At 45.2% G+C, this 18,336-nt stretch overlaps 1 protein-coding gene across 1 annotated transcript; it reads left to right on the top strand.

Annotated features, from left to right (window-relative positions):
- The first annotated feature begins 434 nt into the window (after positions 1–434).
- HECTD3 (HECT domain E3 ubiquitin protein ligase 3) lies at positions 435–17,902 on the top strand. The gene is made up of 21 exons (XM_035122633.2): positions 435–1,204; positions 2,838–2,998; positions 4,229–4,321; positions 4,617–4,752; positions 6,397–6,512; positions 7,543–7,656; positions 9,288–9,370; positions 9,984–10,149; positions 10,562–10,643; positions 11,013–11,195; positions 12,257–12,309; positions 12,639–12,703; positions 13,733–13,836; positions 14,210–14,329; positions 14,584–14,673; positions 15,085–15,291; positions 15,387–15,516; positions 15,855–15,929; positions 16,350–16,431; positions 16,651–16,722; positions 17,476–17,902. The coding sequence occupies exons 1-21, from the start codon at positions 848–850 to the stop codon at positions 17,558–17,560; spliced, it is 2,574 nt and encodes an 857-aa protein (XP_034978524.2). The 5' UTR covers positions 435–847; the 3' UTR covers positions 17,561–17,902.
- Positions 17,903–18,336: the final 434 nt, after the last annotated feature.

Below are 18,336 nucleotides of genomic sequence, written 5' to 3'. Positions count from 1 at the left end.
AAACCCTTGGGGCAAGGCAGCTGAGCTAGTACATAGGCTACTAGTTCTACATCCATAAAATATGTGGTATTTTCCTGTCCTAACCGATAAATGCCACTCTCTGTGCATGGCTGATAAAAACTTTGGACCACCTCCTCCTTGGATACATTGTGCTCTTTGCTTGGAGATAAAAATTACCCTAACCACAGCACCGCATGGGACCAATAGATAAAACTCCCATCAGCCAAGGCTAGTATACCGTAGCTAATGATCAGGGATGATGGGAGCTGTAATCCAGGTCAGCAAAGTGTGGAAGGCCGCAAATCCCCTATCCCTAGTTTAAGGCCACTCTTTATATTACTGCTAGTGTCAATTCCGTGGCACATGATCAGAGATCCTTCCGCCTGCCCTGTTGTTTGTTTTGGAAACGCGAACTTTTATGATCTGCCTCATCGCCAGCCAGCCACATGAGCCCAGGAACTGAAGTGAAACGCAGCCAGAGATCTTGCGCGTCGACCTTCCTTGGCCACTTTCACCCTTAGGCCTAAACCTCCCTGGCGGGGTCCGGAGCTTGCTGCCGACCCATTCCCATAGCGCGGTTCCCCTCGCTTCTTGCTAGGCTTGCACATTCACTCGTCCGCCGATAGAGGCTGCTTTACGGTACACCCGGCAGAACCGAGGAGGAAGAAGGGCGAGAGTAGCAGGAAGCATCAGCAGCCGCAGCCACCCTTCTCCCGGTCGCTGCGCCGGGGAAAGACTCGCCGGCTGCCAGAATCGGGACGGGAGGGAAGGGGCAACCGGCGGAGCTGCTCCTGCGGCGGCTGCTCCCTTTGGGCCAACCCCGCCTGGGTGGCTGCAGGCGGCCAGTATGATGCCCCCGACGGCCGGCGAGTCGCCGCACCAGTTGCTAGGCCGGCTGCGCTTCCTGAGCGAGGCGATCGGGTGCCTGACGCGCGCGGAGCCGCTGCCCGCCGCCTTGTGCTACGTGCCCCGCGAGGTGCAATATAAGATCTGCAAGGACCCCAGCGCCCCCGGGCCCGCCTCGGCCTCCGGCCGGACCCTACTCTCGGTATGGGAGAACCCCAGCAAGGCCGGCTCCGGCTCCGGGTCGGGCGGCAGGAAGGGCCTGGGCAGGGGCACCATCGAGCTGCGCAAGGGCTCGTGCATCCGAGCCAGCGGCGAGGAATACTGCAACGGGAACGGGCTCTGGGTGAAGCTGGCAAGGGTGAGTGTGACAAGGTATAGCCCCCGGCGGGGCCTGCTGCTCACGGGCACCTGCAGCCGCTGAACGCGGAAGTTTCGAGGAGGATAAATTGCTGGAGCTCCAGCCTGCTAGTGCCACATTCCTCCTACCGTGTAATAATTCCTGCTGTCCATAATTCCTGGTGTGAACTGGCAACCCAGCCAGGATGCTTTCTGAAGAGGATGGAAATGCACTCTACCCATGTTCAGAGGCACTTGAGCCGTTATTACAATTTCAAATGTTTTAGGGTTGACACCTCCCCCCCCCAAAAAAAAAACTTACATAATTTGCATGAAAGAGCAAATATCGATGGAGGCTTAAGACACATGTAATAGAGATAAACATAGGCATCTCATCTTATATTTCCCATTGCTTTTTGGGGTCCTACATGCACACTCAAGGATGGTAACACGGGGCACAAGTACTCCTACGTTTCTCAGAGACTGGCACTGTTACAGACATAGTTTGCTATCAGCTAGTTTTATGGTTCCTTGATACGAATTTAGCTGACAGAAGAGCCTTTCAGTTTTTCCTGACCCATATGATGTTTTTTTCTGCCTTGGTTATCATTTTCCCTTTTAGCATTAGTGTGGCAATAAACTGGCTGTCACATTTTGCACTTGGGAAATAGCAACAATAAAGAATATGTAAACAGCTGTAATGCCAACAAGGCTACTTATCATAGTTGGGGAGATTTTTTTTGATAACTGCATGGCCCTCAAAGGCTATGTGCTAGTAAAGGTAAAGGGACCCCTGACCATTAGGTACAGTCGTGACCGACTCTTGGGCTATGAAACCAATGACTGCTATGAAACCAACGATATGAAAAACGTAAGACTGAAAAAGGTAAAGGTAAAGGGACCCCTGACCATTAGGTCCAGTCGTGACCGACTCTGGGGTTGCGCGCTCATCTCGCGTTATTGGCCGAGGGAGCCAGCGTATAGCTTCCAGGTCATGTGGCCAGCATGACAAAGCCGCTTCTGGCAAACCAGAGCAGCACATGGAAACGCCGTTTACCTTCCCGCTGTAGTGGTTCCTATTTATCTACTTGCATTTTGAGGTGCTTTCGAACTGCTAGGTTGGCAGGAGCTGGGACCAAGCAACGGGAGCTCACCCCGTCACAGGGATTCGAACCGCCGACCTTCTGATCAGCAAGCCCTAGGCTCAGTGGTTTAACCACAGCACCACCTGGGTCCCATGTGCTTAGTAAACCTCAGTAATTCCTATGCATGTATACCTGGGCATCCTCCTACAATCTGTTAGAATTCACCAAATTTCCTATAATTATAATTGGAAGGACAGTTTAATACCGTTTTGTTGACATTGCATGCGTGTGCATTCTTTCAAGTGAGAAAGGGAACTGTTGTTGGTCTGTAGGGACCAGAAAAAGTAGTCATAGACACTCATTAGCACAGACTAAAGACATGCATTTTGGTTTTTAATCAATTAGTAGGAGCTGTACATTTCTCTATGGATAATCAGTGTTCTTAACCATCTGAGTACCGTAAATCTCTTTGTATGATGTATGATGATTTGATAAACTGTTTGTATTCCTTAGTTATCTCCAATGTTGTATTTTGTACTGGACATATGATTTCATATTCTTCCCTCATAGGAGCAGCTGGAGGAATTCAAGATTGGCTGTGACCTGGAGGAAGGCTGGGTCCTCATGTGTAAACATGCAGATGGTGGGGACAGGCTGGTGCCAGTTGAATCGATGGAGAGAATCCAGAGGCAGCAGCAACTCTTTGGGGTGGATTATAAGCCTGTAATCAGGTACTGAAAACCATCTCTACATTTTGTTTGGATTGATTGGCTTTTGAGGAGGACCATTGCGGAAGGCACTCGCTGTAAGCAAATACATGTTGTTGTTTAGTCGATTAGTCATGTCCGACACCTCGTGATCCCATGGACCAGAGCACGCCAGGCACTCCTGTCTTCCACTGCCTCCCGGAGTTTCATCAAATTCATGTCGGTAGCTTCTATAACACTGTCCAACCATCTTGTCCTCTGTCGTTCCTTTCTCCTTGTGCCCTCAATCTTACCAAACATCAGAGTTTTTTCCAGAGAGGTTTCTCTTCTCACGAGGTGGCCAAAGCAAATATTGTACATAATACTATAAGTGAATGTGCGACTTTCAGAAATATCTATGGTTGCAAGCTAAATTAGTAGCTTCCAATTGTTTTGCTAACAGAATCAACCAAGAGCACTTTACCTACATTCAGTTCTTAGTTTCTAATAGAAACTTGTGTTGGTAAATTTCAAAGATTTATTTATATTTTTGCGGGGGGGGGGGGAGTGGCATATGTTCTTAGGTGGTTCATCTCTTGTTTGCTTCTTTCCTGATGGCTGATTTCCTCCTCTGATCTACAGCTTGTGTGCCAAGGGGGAGAGAGGTTCTCTTCTTCTGGATTACATTATTGCAGCCAATTGGGGATCAGATAAGCTGTGTAATGACATTACAGTGGAAAACAGCCAATCAAATTAGACTGTCGTGATGAAACGAAGCCAATTCAGAGTGAAAGTAGGAAGTGTTGCCCTCACTTTGAATGTCTTTTAGGGAACAAGGAATACAGCTACTGCACTGCAAACACTGTCACTCTTGTCCATAGCTCCCAAAGTTGTAAAAAAGGGAGAGAGATTCACAACTGTGTCAAAAATGTGTGCAAACACGCACAAACACACACATCACTTGGCTCAAACCTTATCAGTAAGTCTAAGAAGTGTTAAGTTCCGTGTGTCCATTTTGTTGTTTTATCTAATAAATGTAAGGTTCTTAATTTTAATAGCAGCAAAGATTATTATTACTGTAAGCGTTATAAATTAGATCCTCTGTAGCATTAAACAAAGAGCTATATATCAACTCTTTGATTTATTCTCAGATACTTACCCTTTAATGAAACATTATTAGTTTTAGTAGCTAATAATGCAGTTAGAACTTTTCCAATTTCTGTTCGCTTACACAGAAGTTTATAGTTGTTAATTCTGCTTTTTTCCCTTTTCCAGATGGGAGCAGGTGGTGGATTTAACATATTCCCTCCGTCTTGGGGCAAAGCCAAAAATCATGGAGCCAGATGCAGCTGCGGTAGAGAGACTCCGGTAAAGGGCATGCAACCTCCTTTACAGCAATAAGAAAAAGTGGGGCAGCCAATGCACTTAATTTGAAAGTGATAACTGGGCCTGCAGCACTGGACGTTTCTACATATTATCCAGGCTTTGTATGCCTGAGGACTTAATTCTATTGAGAGTAGTGCTTGTGCAGAAGGGGGAGTAAAAATAATATCCTGGAGGAGATAATTGGGTAGTGGAGAGCATGATCGGGGATGTAAATTTCTGTCAACCCAGCCCCCTCTCTCTCATCCTGTACTATTAACACCAATTTTTGCCATTTTAGATTTGTACCACCCACATGGAGCTACGAATGTGATGAGGACTTAGTGCACTTCCTCTATGACCACATTGGCAAGGAAGATGAGAATCTGGGCAGCATCAAGCAATATGTGGACAGCATTGATGTGTCCTCCTACACGGTAAAGTGTCACCATCAACCAGGCTCCTTTGCATAGAGACCTCTCCTTCATGCATGCTGTCCTTTGTTGCCTCAGCATCCCAACCACAAGGCCAGGCATCCCCAAACTTCGGCCCTCCAGATGTTTTGAACTACAGTTCCCATCATCAGTGACCACTGTTCCTGTTAGCTAGGGATCATGGGAGTTGTAGGCCAAAACATCTGGAGGGTTGCAGTTTGGGGAAGCCTGCACTAGGCCATCATTTGCTAATATTAAAGGGTTTGCAAAGGCAGGGATCCCCAGAGGGACGATGAGGGTGATGAGGGGGACAGAGAGTCAGAGGAGGAAGGAGTAGTTTTGCTTCCTTCTCAGCCATTTGAAGACAGTCACCCGCAACCCTTTCTCCTCAGCCAGAGAAGAGGGGGCTGGAGAGAGGCTAAGTCACTGATAAGCAGTCCCTAGCAACAACACAGGGGAGGGATGATTCATCAGAGGAAGAGGTAGGAAGCCAGCCAGAATCTCCCCGTTCCCATAGGTTAAGGTGGGTCAGCAAAAGGCGTCAATCAAGGAAGCGGAAGGCGGGGTTCTGGCGTGCTTCCTGTTGGTGCTAAAATCAGAGCCCAGAGACAGTAGCCCATGGGAGCTGCTCTGAGTACAATGACGGTGTTTAATAAATCTACTTGTAAACTGGGTTTGCGGACTTCGTAAGTCGAAACCTTTGGAAGTTGAGGCATTCATAAGTCGAGGTACCACTGTACCTTCCAATGCTATGTACAACCTGACCAGCAGTTGAATCTTATTTTAACACTGGTGACAGACCAGCCACACTTGAGGGCAGCAGGCTAGCTTTGGGGGTACAGGGTAGGCCACATGGCACACAGAGCTCTTTCCTCCAAAATCTTGCCACTCTCCAGAATCTGCTGTCTGAAGTGTCTGCCTTATTCTGTCTAATGGTAGGGCTCTACTCATGAAATTAACTTCACCGGCCCCTGGAATGGGTTATTAGACAGTTGTTTTCTTGGTTCCAGAAAGTGAAAGAAAATAATGCGTGAAATAATGTGTTTTACTTGATCTACTTTTATAGTTGTAGGAATATATACACTTCTGAATTCTGTGTTGTCTTGGCATAGGTCTGCAAACTTTCAGATTAACTTGGCCACCTGCTGATTTTAGTGGCCATCAAGTCTTCCTCTGAAATTTGATAAAGCTTAACTTGGGCATCCCCAAACTGTGGCCCTCCAGATGTTTTGGGCTACAACTCCCATGATCCCTAGCTAACAGGACCAGTGGTTGGGGAAGATGGGAATTGTAGTCCAAAACATCTGGAGGGCCGAAGTTTGGGGATGCCTGGCTTAACTATTCTGATCAGTGCTAGGACACTGTGCCCAATGTATCCTCTACCGTTCTTCATAGATCAGCAGGTTGCCTCTCCTAGGTGAAGGGAGAGTGGTAAAAATCCAGGAAGCCTTGAGGGAGGAAGATGTGCTGAGTTATTTTCAGGGATAGTAGGAAGGTGCAACTGGATGCCTGAGTGTCTCAAACTAAAAGTTCCTCTCTGAGGTTCTAGAGTTGGCATCCTCTTGGGAGGAATCTTGTGAGTTGCCTGAAAGCAAGCTATTAAGTGGATATTTCTAATTCTCCTCAGTCTGTCTTTGCTTTCCTCAGGAAGAATTCAATGTTTCATGCCTGACAGACAACCATGCAGACACCTACTGGGAGAGTGATGGGTCCCAAGGTCAGCACTGGGTCCGTCTCAACATGAAGAAAGGGACCATTATCAAGTGAGTTCCCTATCCTTTACTAGCCTATTCCTTATATATGGGGACATCACTGGCAGACACTTCACTGTCCTGGCCTAATCAGCTCCTTCCTATAAGTACTATCATAATTAAACCGTGTTTCCTCTGCTCTCACTGAGTGTAAAAGCTACATCGAGAGCAGCTGGGTCATGTTAATGCACGTGAATGTTCTGTGCTTGGGCTTCTTCCTGCCCAAAGATGGAATCATGGAAAAGACTTCTAGTTAGGTGCTATGAGGTTTTAGGTTTGGTGCTGAAGATGTACCTCTTGACACTTGAGATGCATATTTTTGGGACCCACCCTATTTTTGTGACTGTAAGTTGGTTTAAATTGTTTTTAGTGCTGTATTTTAAATGGTTGTTTCCCCACTCTGGGACCTCAGGGTGAAGGGTGGGTAGAAAAGTAAACTATTACTGCTACTACTATTTTGTGCCTCCATACACACAACAACAAAGGAATGATCTTTTCTCACATATACCACTGTGATTCGACCACTGCCATGAAACTGAATGTTGAGCAATTTCAAAATGGCCCTTTTGAGGTTTGCAGCAAAATATTTGTTTGAATCTGCCCTCTCCTTTCCATATGGAAAACAAAGGCATCCCCACCTCTTCTTCCACCCACCTTGGCTTTTCTGTTAAGGAAGATTTCTGTGATCACATAGGTTTGTACAGAATGTGGTACTAGTGATGTCCAAAAACCGCCCTTCTCGATTCAGAATGGCTGAGTCTGGCCCTTTTTGGTTCATCCCTGGGAAAGGTTTAAGCTTTTCCTCCAAGCCTCATAAAAATCCAGCCTGGGGGAAACTTCATAGCCAGTTCTCTTGCCTGCCAGGTTCCCCACCTCCCTTCCCCTGTTTTCCCCACATTTCTCAGCTCTTTGCAGTGAAGGTTTCTAAGCATATTTGGACCCTTCATTGCCCATAGGAACTCTGGGAAGTAGTTTTAAAAGCCAGAAACTTGTCCTATATCTTATTGTTGTCTCACATTTGCCCTTTAATTCTCTCCCTCAGGAAGCTGTTCCTGACTGTGGACACAACAGATGAGAATTTCATGCCCAAGAGGGTGGCTGTGTATGGTGGCGAGGGGGATAACCTGAAGAAGCTGAGTGACGTGGGCATTGATGAGTGAGTTAGACGAGGGAGGCCGGGGGTGGGTGGGTAGGAGGGAGAGAATTTGGTTGTTGATGAAAGCCAGGTGTGAAACTGAGCCTAAATCTGGCTCAGATTCTTTCTCTAGTCCAGGCATAGGCAAACTCACCCCTCCAGGTGTTTTGGGACTACAATTCCCATCATCCCTGACCACTGGTCCTGTTAGCTAGGGATCATGGGAGTTGTAGTCCCAAAACATCTGGAGAGCCGAGTTTGCCTCTAGCCAATGCCTGTACGGCACCTTTGATTTTACCTCATGAGGCATGGAAAGGGGGAGAGAAGAAGTGAAGGTGAAAAGGGTTCTATTGTAATCAGATGGTGAAGAAAAGAAACAAAACCCTAGACCTGAAATGTTAGCGGTTAACGGACAGCTCTTTGTTTTTGAGCTTGTAGCCTATTGTATCCCAACGGGTTCAAGGAAGGAAATATCTTACTATTATTATTAACTTTTTTCTTTTCTTTTTTAAAAAACACCTTCACATTTGGTTAATCCTGACCACAAAAGGCCTCAGCAATAAGGAGTGCTTTTTACCAGTGCTTCTGTATAAAAATTGTGCAGCCACTGTGGCTCATGCCATGGGTGTAGCCCAGATTTAGGGGGGGGGGGCAGGCCTTGTGTTAGGGCAGGCAGAACCAAGTTATCTGCAGCACAATTGGTCAGTTACTTAAGTTTTGTTTTTGTTTTTTTGCTTGAGGCAAGTGCAGCTGCCCCCGTACACCCCCCTGGCTATGCCCATGACTCTCCCAGTTTATCCATTCTCTACCATTAGTTCTCCCTCTGTCCATAGCAACTGATATATAAGCATACACACCCTTATAACCCCCAAAACACATAATCAGGGCCCAGTATATGACCTCAGAGTTAAGTGAACATCAAGGAACATAGTTACTGGTAATAGTCCACACACCAACCCCAGTCAAACACTCCAGCACTTGGAGAACTAACACATGTTTATACCTGTCCAGTAAAATGCAGTATGTACAAAATGCAGCTGCGACTCGAGGCTAAATAGAAGCAGTTTCATAAAGTACAAAAGGCAAAAACAATGCCACACACAGGGCAGACTGGAGGTCAACAATAAAGTGCCATTAAAGTGTGGTAAAGTGCAATAAAGTGTGGTAAATACTTATCTATGCAAGGGATGGGGGAACTGTGGCTTTCAGCAAAATCAGGGAAGATGGGAGATATAGTCTGGAGGGCCACAGACTCCCCATCTCTGCTCTATACTATGAGGAGGCATTTCCTGGCATCTTTCATATTCCTGAGGTAATGTATAAAGCTACCATTGTGTGCTACAGTGTCTCGGGGAGAAACATACAGTGTAATTAATGCCTGTTGGCAAGTTATTTCCTTTCACCCCAACCCACTGCCTTCGTGAGCATAAAAGTTCCCTGTGCTCCCTTCAATAACTATCTGAAGGTGACTGATGGATCACTGTAGGGCAACCAGAAGGTTGGAAACAGATCCCAGGAGTTCTGGTTTCTGGCTCCCACATCCACTTTAATGTAACTTTCCCTGAAGATTTAAGATTAAAGGATTTCTATTTTGGAGGGGGGTGGTAAGCCTACCTTGTGCAAGAGGAAATAGATGTTTTTTGTGTCTCCAGGAGCTACATCGGGGATGTGTGTGTGCTGGAAGACATGACTGCTCACTTGCCTGTCATTGAAATCCGCATTGTGGAATGCAGAGGTGTGTGGGCGTCAGTTTGGGGATGTGCCTATTAATCCCTGGGAGGTGGGGTACAATGATCTCCCTGCTTTTCTCTAAATGCTCTAGTTTAGAATTTCACTCCCTTTGTAGTTACGTAACCTAGCAGGTTCCATCTAGAGTCAGAGTACAATTGGGCAGAGGGCCTTCTCGGTAGTAGTGCCCACCCTGTGGAATGCCCTCCCATCAGATGCCAAGGAAATAAAAAACTATCTGACTTTTAGAAGACATCTGAAGGCAGCCCTGTTTAGGGAAGTTTTGTGTGTGTTTGATGATTTATTGTATTTTTAATATTTTGCAGCTGCCCCGGTGCTTCCCTTTTGGGGGCTGCCTTTTTGTGATTATTTTATCTAGGAAAAACAGCAAAGGCACAATACATTTGTTAATCTTTAAGCTGCCACAGGTCTGCTGTTTTTGTGGCAAGTGATGAATAAAGCCCTGGAATTTCTCCAGTAGTCACCCACCCCCAATTTGTGATAAAGAGGGACCCTTATCCCTACTCTTTCCCCCAGTATTTCTCTCCCGCCTCCAGGAGAAACCATTCTCTATTTGACCGATGTGTCCTAAGCTGTTTTGTTCTTCCCTTTTAATACAGATGATGGGATAGATGTTCGGTTACGGGGAATAAAGATCAAATCTTCTCGGCAACGGGAACTGGGGCTCAATGCAGATATGTTTCAGCCAGCCAACCTGGTGAGGTATCCTCGCCTGGAGGGGAGAGACCCTGATGTGCTCTATCGGCGGGCTGTGATCATCCAGAGGTATGGAGCAGGGCAGGGCTGAGGAACATTCTCCAGCCTCGGTGTTGCCGTTGTTGTTGTCAGCGAGAGCTCCCACAATCATTGTGGTGGTAGTGGGCTAAGCATGTGCGTGTACAGTACATGCATTGTGGCACAACACCAGGGGTCCATGCTGTAAAACCCTATTGAATTTATTTATTTTTTCCTTTTGTTTTGTTTCACCTGTAGTTGTAAATCCTCACCTGCCTAATTAGCTCATTGGGTGAAATAGGGAGGGAAGCCAACAGAGATAGCAAGAAATGTAGGAGTAAATGTAGGGGTCAAATTTAACACGTCTGGTTACTCTGCCGCCATCTGCGGTATTTATTTATTGGTATTTATTTATTGCACTTTTGGTTTGGGTATTTATTTATTGCACTTTTGGTTTGGGTAGGTTTATCAAGATCTTGGATAGTGTTCTTCACCATCTTGTTCCAGCCTGGGACTACACACTTGGCACCTTCAGCCAACTCAAGGTGAGGCGAGGGACTTTCTGATTCCCAATTTCTGTGTTTTCTATCTTAGGGGAATAAACCATTGCTTTGAATGTCTACTTTATATTTGACTTTCTTCAGTAATATTTCATTCTGGATTGTTTTATTATCTGATCTTTTAAGGTAGGGTGTAAACTGCTTTGAGACTTTTTCATTTCTTAAAAATGTTAAGCAGTATAGAAATGAAATGGAAATAATAAGAATAATATATCAAAAGATTTCCTACTGGGAAAGAGAGGCGCTAGAATAGTTTGCGGTGATATTGGCAGTAGAGCCAGCTGGTTTGTAAAGTAGGAGAAGGACCGTGCGGGATATTCCTGACTTTGACCAGTGTTGCTTTGCCCATGACAGCACATCAAACAGTTCCTGTTGCTGTCCAAAAGACGTACAGTGCTAATCACCCAGTGCCTCAAGGACTCAGAGACTAGCAAGCCCAACTTCATGCCACGGCTCTACATCAACCGCCGCCTGGCCATGGAGCATCGTGACAATCCTGCACTTGACCCCAGCTGCAAAAACACAGTCTTCACTCAGGTAAGCCAGCTCACCCTGTGGCAAGAGGGATGGGGGGGAGTCTTCTGCCTTTGCCACCTGCTACACATGTTCCGTCCTATTATACTCCAGAAAAGCATTTTTTCAGTTTATACCTTCAAAACAAGATCCAGCTCTGAGCATAAGCTCAGCAAACAGTTTTGCAAGGTGATGCAGCTTCTGTGTGGTTGGGAGTCCCACTCAGTGGCCTAGTTTACATGTCGCACTAACCCAAACCCTGGCTTAGCATGAATACATGAGCATACAGGCTCGGGGAGAGGAGCTCACAGTCACTTTGCCCCTCCCTAGCCATTTTGCTCTTTTACTGTGCTGCACAATGCTAATGGGAGCCGTGTGTTTTTGGAGCCCATCACTTTATAATATTAGAATAAATTCAGCAGTGGCCGCTGGTGACGCACATGCACAATGCACCTCAGATAAAATTATCAGACTTTTCTTATTATTATTTTCTCTTTCACATGGGGTTAAATAACTAACATACCTGGTTCAAACCTTTCACGATTCTCTGAACTCTAATTTCAAGGTGTATGTTAGTTCAGATTGTGTGTTTATGGTTCATTCTCCTTTCTAAGGCATTGGGGTAACTGGATATTGTAGTTCGTTGCTTGTTTACTGTTTGTTTTATCCTGTCTTTTCACCAATGAGCTCAAGCTGACGTAAATGAAGTTATACCTTTTTATTCTTAATGTTGTGGGGTTAGTGACTTGCCCAAGTGTGTTAAATAAGCTTCATGGCTGAGAAGAGTTTTGAACTTGGGTTTTCTACATCCAACCCTAGCTATTCTAGCCACTTTGTCATGCTAGCCTTTTAATTTAATGTGTGTCCCTTGCTACACATACATTGGTGGTTGTTAGGGATCTGCCTGACAGTGCAGTGCGCAAAAGAACTTCTTGTACATCTTTGGTGCATGTTGCCTGTTGCCAGTCCTCATGTAACAAATTCATCAAGACCTTCAAAGGATGCCTATTCCCGCTTTGCTATCTGTAAGCGCATTGCCCAGGATTCTTCTCTTAATGCCTCTGCTGCATTTTTTGCTTTCCTAGGTATATGAGGGACTAAAACCTTCTGACAAGTATGAGAAGGCCCTGGATTACAGGTGAGTTTTTTCATCCAGCAGCCACCTGTCTGTCTTCCCTGCCCCTTCCAGCTTGGTGTCTCTAGCCTAAGTACCTGAATGCCAAGCACCAGAAAGTTTCAAGTAAAGTGAAAGCTGAATCCTCGGAAAGAAAACAGAGCCTTATTTTCATAAATGAGAACTTACTCCAAATATTTGCAACACACCAGTTATTCAAGGACCTTAGTAGGTTCTGGGCCACACAGAAATATCGCACTATTACTCTTGGCCCTGACACTTTCACCAGCAATGCAGTACCTTCCGCAAACCTCCACAGGCAGGTTTAAATGACCGTTTTTCATTCATTTCAGGTGGCCGCTGCGTTACGACCAGTGGTGGGAGTGTAAATTCATTGCTGAGGGCATCATTGATCAGGGTAAGTTTTGCACTTCGTGTAGTCCAAAATGGTAGCTAATAGAAATTTGAGATCTTTGACAGTTTCCACAGTTTGAAGCTGAAAATTTGGGTTTTCTTTTGAGTCCGTTTTGGAGATTATTATTATTTGAACAGAGTTCTGGTTAGGAGCATAAACAATACGGATGGTCATTTGTAGTGCAGCAGTTCAGTGTTGAGAACTCTGCTGCTGCCTTTGAGTTGGCTGTTAAACCAATTGCATCCTTTTTTTAAAGTTTAAAACAAAACTTTATTGATTTTTTGCAAATTACAGAAATAAAACACAAAAGTAAAACTGGGTCGATAGATAAATGACATTTGTAATGATTCCAATACATTCGAATCCCCAATATATACTTTTACCCTAGCCCTCCCACTTATCTCTTCCCCTCTCCTTCTCAGCCTCTGCTATATTGCAATTATGACTTACCATATTTATCTGCATACCTCCTTTCTAGATTTAAACCAATTGCATCCTTGAAGGGGATCAAAGTATTGGTTACAGCAGAAGAGTTCAATGGAGGCCTGAGCCCCGCTCCTCCAATGTGTCCACCAGGGAGAATGCCAAATGTGAACAGATTTTTTTGGGGAGGAAACATACCCGTGTTTCTCCGAAAATAAGATCTTATATTTCTTTTTCCTCGAAAAAACACACTATGGCTTATTCTCAGGGGATGTCTTATTTTTTTTATTAAGTATGGTACAGTTTAACCTACAAGGTTAAACTGCCTATCACTGTGGCTTATTTTCGGGGTATGGCTTATATTCCTTGAATGCTTAAAAATCCTGCTATGGCTTATTTAATGGCTATGTCTTATTTTTGGAGAAACAGGGTAGTTTCAAATATTTTTCTTGTGTCCTCTCAGGATTTTCTGCATCCTACAGAAAATTGGATAGGCCTCAAGAGCGGGAGTGGGAAAATCTGAAATCCAGCTAATGTATTCAGGAACGCAAGCAGGTGGTGACAGCATAGCAAGGCTGATCACACACTTCCATGTGCTCTCTCTCCCAGGTGGCGGTTTCCGAGACAGCATTGCTGATATGTCTGAGGAGCTGTGTCCTAGTTCAGCTGAGACACCAGTGCCACTGCCTTTTTTTGTCCGCACGTCCAACCAGGTGCTTGCTCCCTGATGAAGCTAACCCTTTCCTCCTGTTAAGGATGTTAGAGCAGCATGAGTCTCAAGAGACTGTCAGGGTGAGGATTCGGGCAAGCTCTGGAGAAAGGAAAGTGCTTAGAAGGCAGTGCTCTCTGAGGGTTGGGGTGGGAGAATATGGACACCAAAGCACTAGCCTTTGGTTCCAGCTTTCCCAGAATCCAACTTTTATTCCTGCTGTATCAACCCTCTACTTGGTCCTGGTCAGTGTGGAAATTTAGTATGCCACTACTGCATGGGGAAATTACTGCAGAGAGACTGGATTGTACATGTGTTTTAACATTCATTCTTATGTCCCTATCAGGACATTTGAGCTGAACTGTCTGTTGTTTCAGGGCAGTGGTACTGGAGAGGCCCGAGACATGTATGTCCCCAACCCGTCCTGCAAAGAGTTCACAAAATATGAGTGGATTGGGCAAATCATGGGAGCTGCCTTGCGTGGCAAGGAGTTCCTGGTGAGTATAGGATGAAGGCTGGCTCTTTCTTCGATACCGGTAGTGGAAGCCAGACTTCCCTTCTCCTGTTTCTTCCTAACTGTGCTAAATTGTTTTCTAATCATTCATAATCGCAAGTATTCTTATAAAATCAGATCTAGAAGCTGCCTTGTCTTCCTTCCTGAACCTTTCCTTTGAGCATAGTGGGACACAAAAGACCACATCTGGAGGCAACATGTTGCAGTGCTGCTTCTCTCCTTCTTCTTATCTTTAAGGTCCTGGCCCTACCAGGCTTTGTCTGGAAGCAACTGACAGGGGAGGAAGTGAGCTGGAGCAAGGACTTCCCTGCTGTTGACTCTGTGCTGGTGAGTCACTGGGACGTGTATCCAGGGGGTTGCTATTGAAACATGGGGTGCAGATTTCTATTTAGCATTTATCTGCATGACCTATGCATTTGGATACTGGCATGGCAGAGCAGCTGGCTTCATTTTGTTTTCTAAAACTGCCAGTGGGGAGGGTGAAGGGGTGTGTAAGTAAATTTCCTTCAACATTTCATGATGTTGAACACGTAATAATGGTCCACAAATGCTGCAGCTTCCAACCATAACAGCTGCACAGTTTTAGACATAATGCATGCTTCCAGGTGATGGAAAGTGTTTGGCAATATGTTATAATAACTGTTTATTTATGGCTATGTTTTTTTTTTATAAAATCCCCGTCTCCCACTTCCTTGCTGTCTTGGGCACAGGTGTGATTATCCCTTTCCTTGTTTTCAGGTGAAGCTTCTGGAGATGATGGAAGGAATGGACAAAGAGACCTTTGAGTTCAAGTTTGGGCATGAGCTGACGTACACCACTGTGCTGAGCGACCAGTGCATGGTGGAGCTTATCCCTGGTGGTACTCGCACTGTGGTGCACTATGAGGACCGCTTGGATTTCATCCGCCTGGTGCAGAAGGCACGGCTAAATGAGAGCAAGGAGCAGGTAATTCAGTACAGCATTTGGGCAATAGGTTTTTGGTGCTGACTGGTGGTTTCTCACCCCATCTTAATCTGTTTCTTCTTTCCTGACTCTCTCAGCTTGCGGCCATGCAGGCTGGACTTCTCAAGGTAGTGCCTCAGGCAGTACTGGATCTGCTCACTTGGCAGGAACTGGAGAAGAAGGTCTGTGGTGACCCTGAAGTTACCGTTGAGGCTCTAAAGAAGCTCAGTAAGTGTGGGAGACCTTGCACTCTTCATGACATGATGTCTACATGACATGATGTCATAATAAAACATGCGGCGACTCCACATTCAGCTACTGCACTGAGTGGAGATTCACAATACAATATCCATATCGGTGGGTTGTACTATGATTTTGAGCTAGCATATTAGCACCTCATATCCATGTGCCTCGGTATATACCGGTATTCCTTTCTTCCTCAATGTGTTCTGCCCAAATAATGGGCATGCCATCTTTCCCTCTCCCCTTCGGTTGGACCTTGGTTCTGTGCCAGCAATATTTTTCTCTGTAACCTGCACCATGTATCTGTTTTTCTTCTCTCACAGCTCGCTTTGAGGATTTTGAACCATCAGATACTAGAATTCAGTATTTCTGGGAGGCCTTGAACAACTTTACTAACGGTAAGTAGATGTTAGCATATGCACACTGTTGTGGAGTGGTGATGTGAAGAAATTGGTGCTATGAATTGCAGGTTCAGTGGGTTTTGAGAGGCTCCTCCCACTGTGGCTCATAACCACTCCCAGAAAGTGGTTTTGTTTTTAAGAGACTTAACTTAGAGGGAGTCTCAGCAATGCGGCAATGGGAGATGGGAATGGAGAAAAATAGCCCCAAACAGGCTATTACAACAGCTCCCCTGACTGAATGGTTCCCCCTGTTTAGGAGGGTCAGTTTTTACTCCCACCTCAAACACTGACTGGCTCCCAGTCAAAGCTGGGGTCTTGTTTTCATTCCTACATGCATACTGGGCAAGCTTGTTGTGGATAATGACTTTTGGTGAGATCTCCCTGGGAGTTTTGATGGTTGTTTACTCTTCCCCTCAGAGGATCGCAGTCGCTTCTTGAGGTTTGTTACTGGAAGAAGCCGACTTCCTGCTCGGATTTATATCTATCCTGACAAATTAGGGTGAGTGTTGTGGGAATCGAAGGTGGGGAGAGTGCTGTTGTGCTAGGATGCTGAACAAGATGGGCCTTTGATCTGAAGTTGTAGGGCTCTCCGTATGTTCTGATAATGTGCATCATATTGCAGAGTGAGTGATGATGGATTGGCAGCCATTTTGTATTTCTATTGTGTGGTAAAGCCTTCGCCACAGATCTCATTGATTTGTTATCTCTTCTCTCAAAGCTCTGAAACCACTGATGCACTTCCTGAATCTTCCACTTGCTCCAGCACACTTTTTTTGCCAAACTATGCTTCGTAAGTCTTGTTCTATAAATCCCTTGGGCAAGGGTGTATTGGACAAAATCCCAGTGGTTGTGGCACAGACCTGGGAAAGGCAGCTGAAAGGTTTTTTTTGGGGGGGGGGCGTGCCATGGGAAGAACATCTGGCGAGTTCAAGGTGCCTAGAGCAGGGGTCAGCAAACTTTTTTAGCAGGGGGCCGTTCCACTGTCCCTCAGACCTTGTGGGGGGCCGGACTATATTTTGAAAAAAAATATGAACGAATTCCTATGCCCCACAAATAACCCAGAGTTGCATTTTAAATAAAAAGACACATTCTACTCATGTAAAAACACCAGGCAGGCCCCACAAATAACCCAGAGATGCATTTTAAATAAAAGGACACATTCTACTCATGTAAAAACATGCTGGTTCCCGGACCGTCCATGGGCCGGATTTAGAAGGCGATTGGGCCGCATCCGGCCCCCGGGCCTTAGTTTGTGGACCCCTGGCCTAGAGTATCACCAAGTGACCAGGGACATCATATTCCCAGTTTGTAGTGCGGCAATGCAAAGCGGATTATGGTGGGGGAGATACGGGGAAGGGCTAAGAAGTAGTCCAATGTACTGGGAAGTGTGGCTGCCATTGAGAATAATATGCATGGAGATGGGAGTATCAGCAATGAGGGGTGTTAATTACAGAAGCATAGCATCTTGGGGAGTCAGAGATGAGTTTGGGATTACCAGATGGTACATGAAAATGTTGATGTGATTCTTCTTTTTCACTTATAGGGCCAAAGTCTGCGAGGAAAAGTTGCGTTATGCGGCTTATAACTGTGTGGCTATTGACACAGATGTGAGCCCATGGGAGGAGTGAGTCTATTCTGAGGTCTTGTCAAACATTTCTTCCGTGTTACATAGTTCCTACATGCAATAATCTCTTACTATCAAGATCCAGAAAGCATGTATGTGTGTATATAATAAATTACCAAGTGTGAGGCTTGCAGTTTATTGATAAGCAGGTACAATAAAACTGACAGCCTGTGCCCTTGGATTTTAGTGAGCCCAAAACAAAAAATGGGAATGGTGAAAAACTATTCATTTCTGACACAAGTTGCCAGCAAGTGGACAATGGCATGTAGGATTCCAGAATTCAATAATTCTGGTTTCTTTCTCAGGAAAGGTATCAAACAATAAATGCAGACAGTTGCAAAATATATTTGTTGTTAGTTAACATTTTATTAAAATATTTTAGAATATTCTTAATTCTCCTCTGAAACCTGTACCTCTCCTTAGGCTGCAATTCCAAACCCACTTACTTGGGAGCAAATCCCATGGACCTGAGGTGATGTTTATAAGATTCCTCTGTCAATCTTTCTAGCCGAAGATAAACATGAGGGCCACAGCTTAATTATAAGTTCTAGAGGAGTATTGGGTTTTTTTGCAGTGAAAACAACAAAGAATCTTACAGCACCTTAATGACTCACACAAGCTGTCATCGTCTACCATCCAGTGCATCAGATCTGTGTAGTGTTATCATGAGCTGCACATTGTTTGGGGAGGAGGGTTGTAATAAGGAAAGGAAATGCAATAAAGTACAGTGATAATTATGTACTTAATACAGTACTTGTAATTTGAAAAAGTTCTTGGTGA

This window comes from Zootoca vivipara, chromosome 7 (assembly GCF_963506605.1).
Source record: "Zootoca vivipara chromosome 7, rZooViv1.1, whole genome shotgun sequence".
Lineage (NCBI taxonomy): Eukaryota > Metazoa > Chordata > Lepidosauria > Squamata > Lacertidae > Zootoca > Zootoca vivipara.
The sequence above is the reverse complement of the archived record's forward strand: the minus strand, read 5'-3'. Positions and strand labels throughout refer to the sequence as shown.

Excerpts from the sequence above, each read along its gene's own strand:
- HECTD3 (XM_035122633.2), top strand. The coding sequence starts at position 848 with ATGATGCCCCCGACGGCCGGCGAGTCGCCGCACCAGTTGCTAGGCCGG. Across the intron at positions 4,753-6,396 it reads TTGATGTGTCCTCCTACACG|GAAGAATTCAATGTTTCATG; the intron begins GTAAAGTGTCAC and ends TGCTTTCCTCAG. Across the intron at positions 14,330-14,583 it reads TGCGTGGCAAGGAGTTCCTG|GTCCTGGCCCTACCAGGCTT; the intron begins GTGAGTATAGGA and ends CTTATCTTTAAG.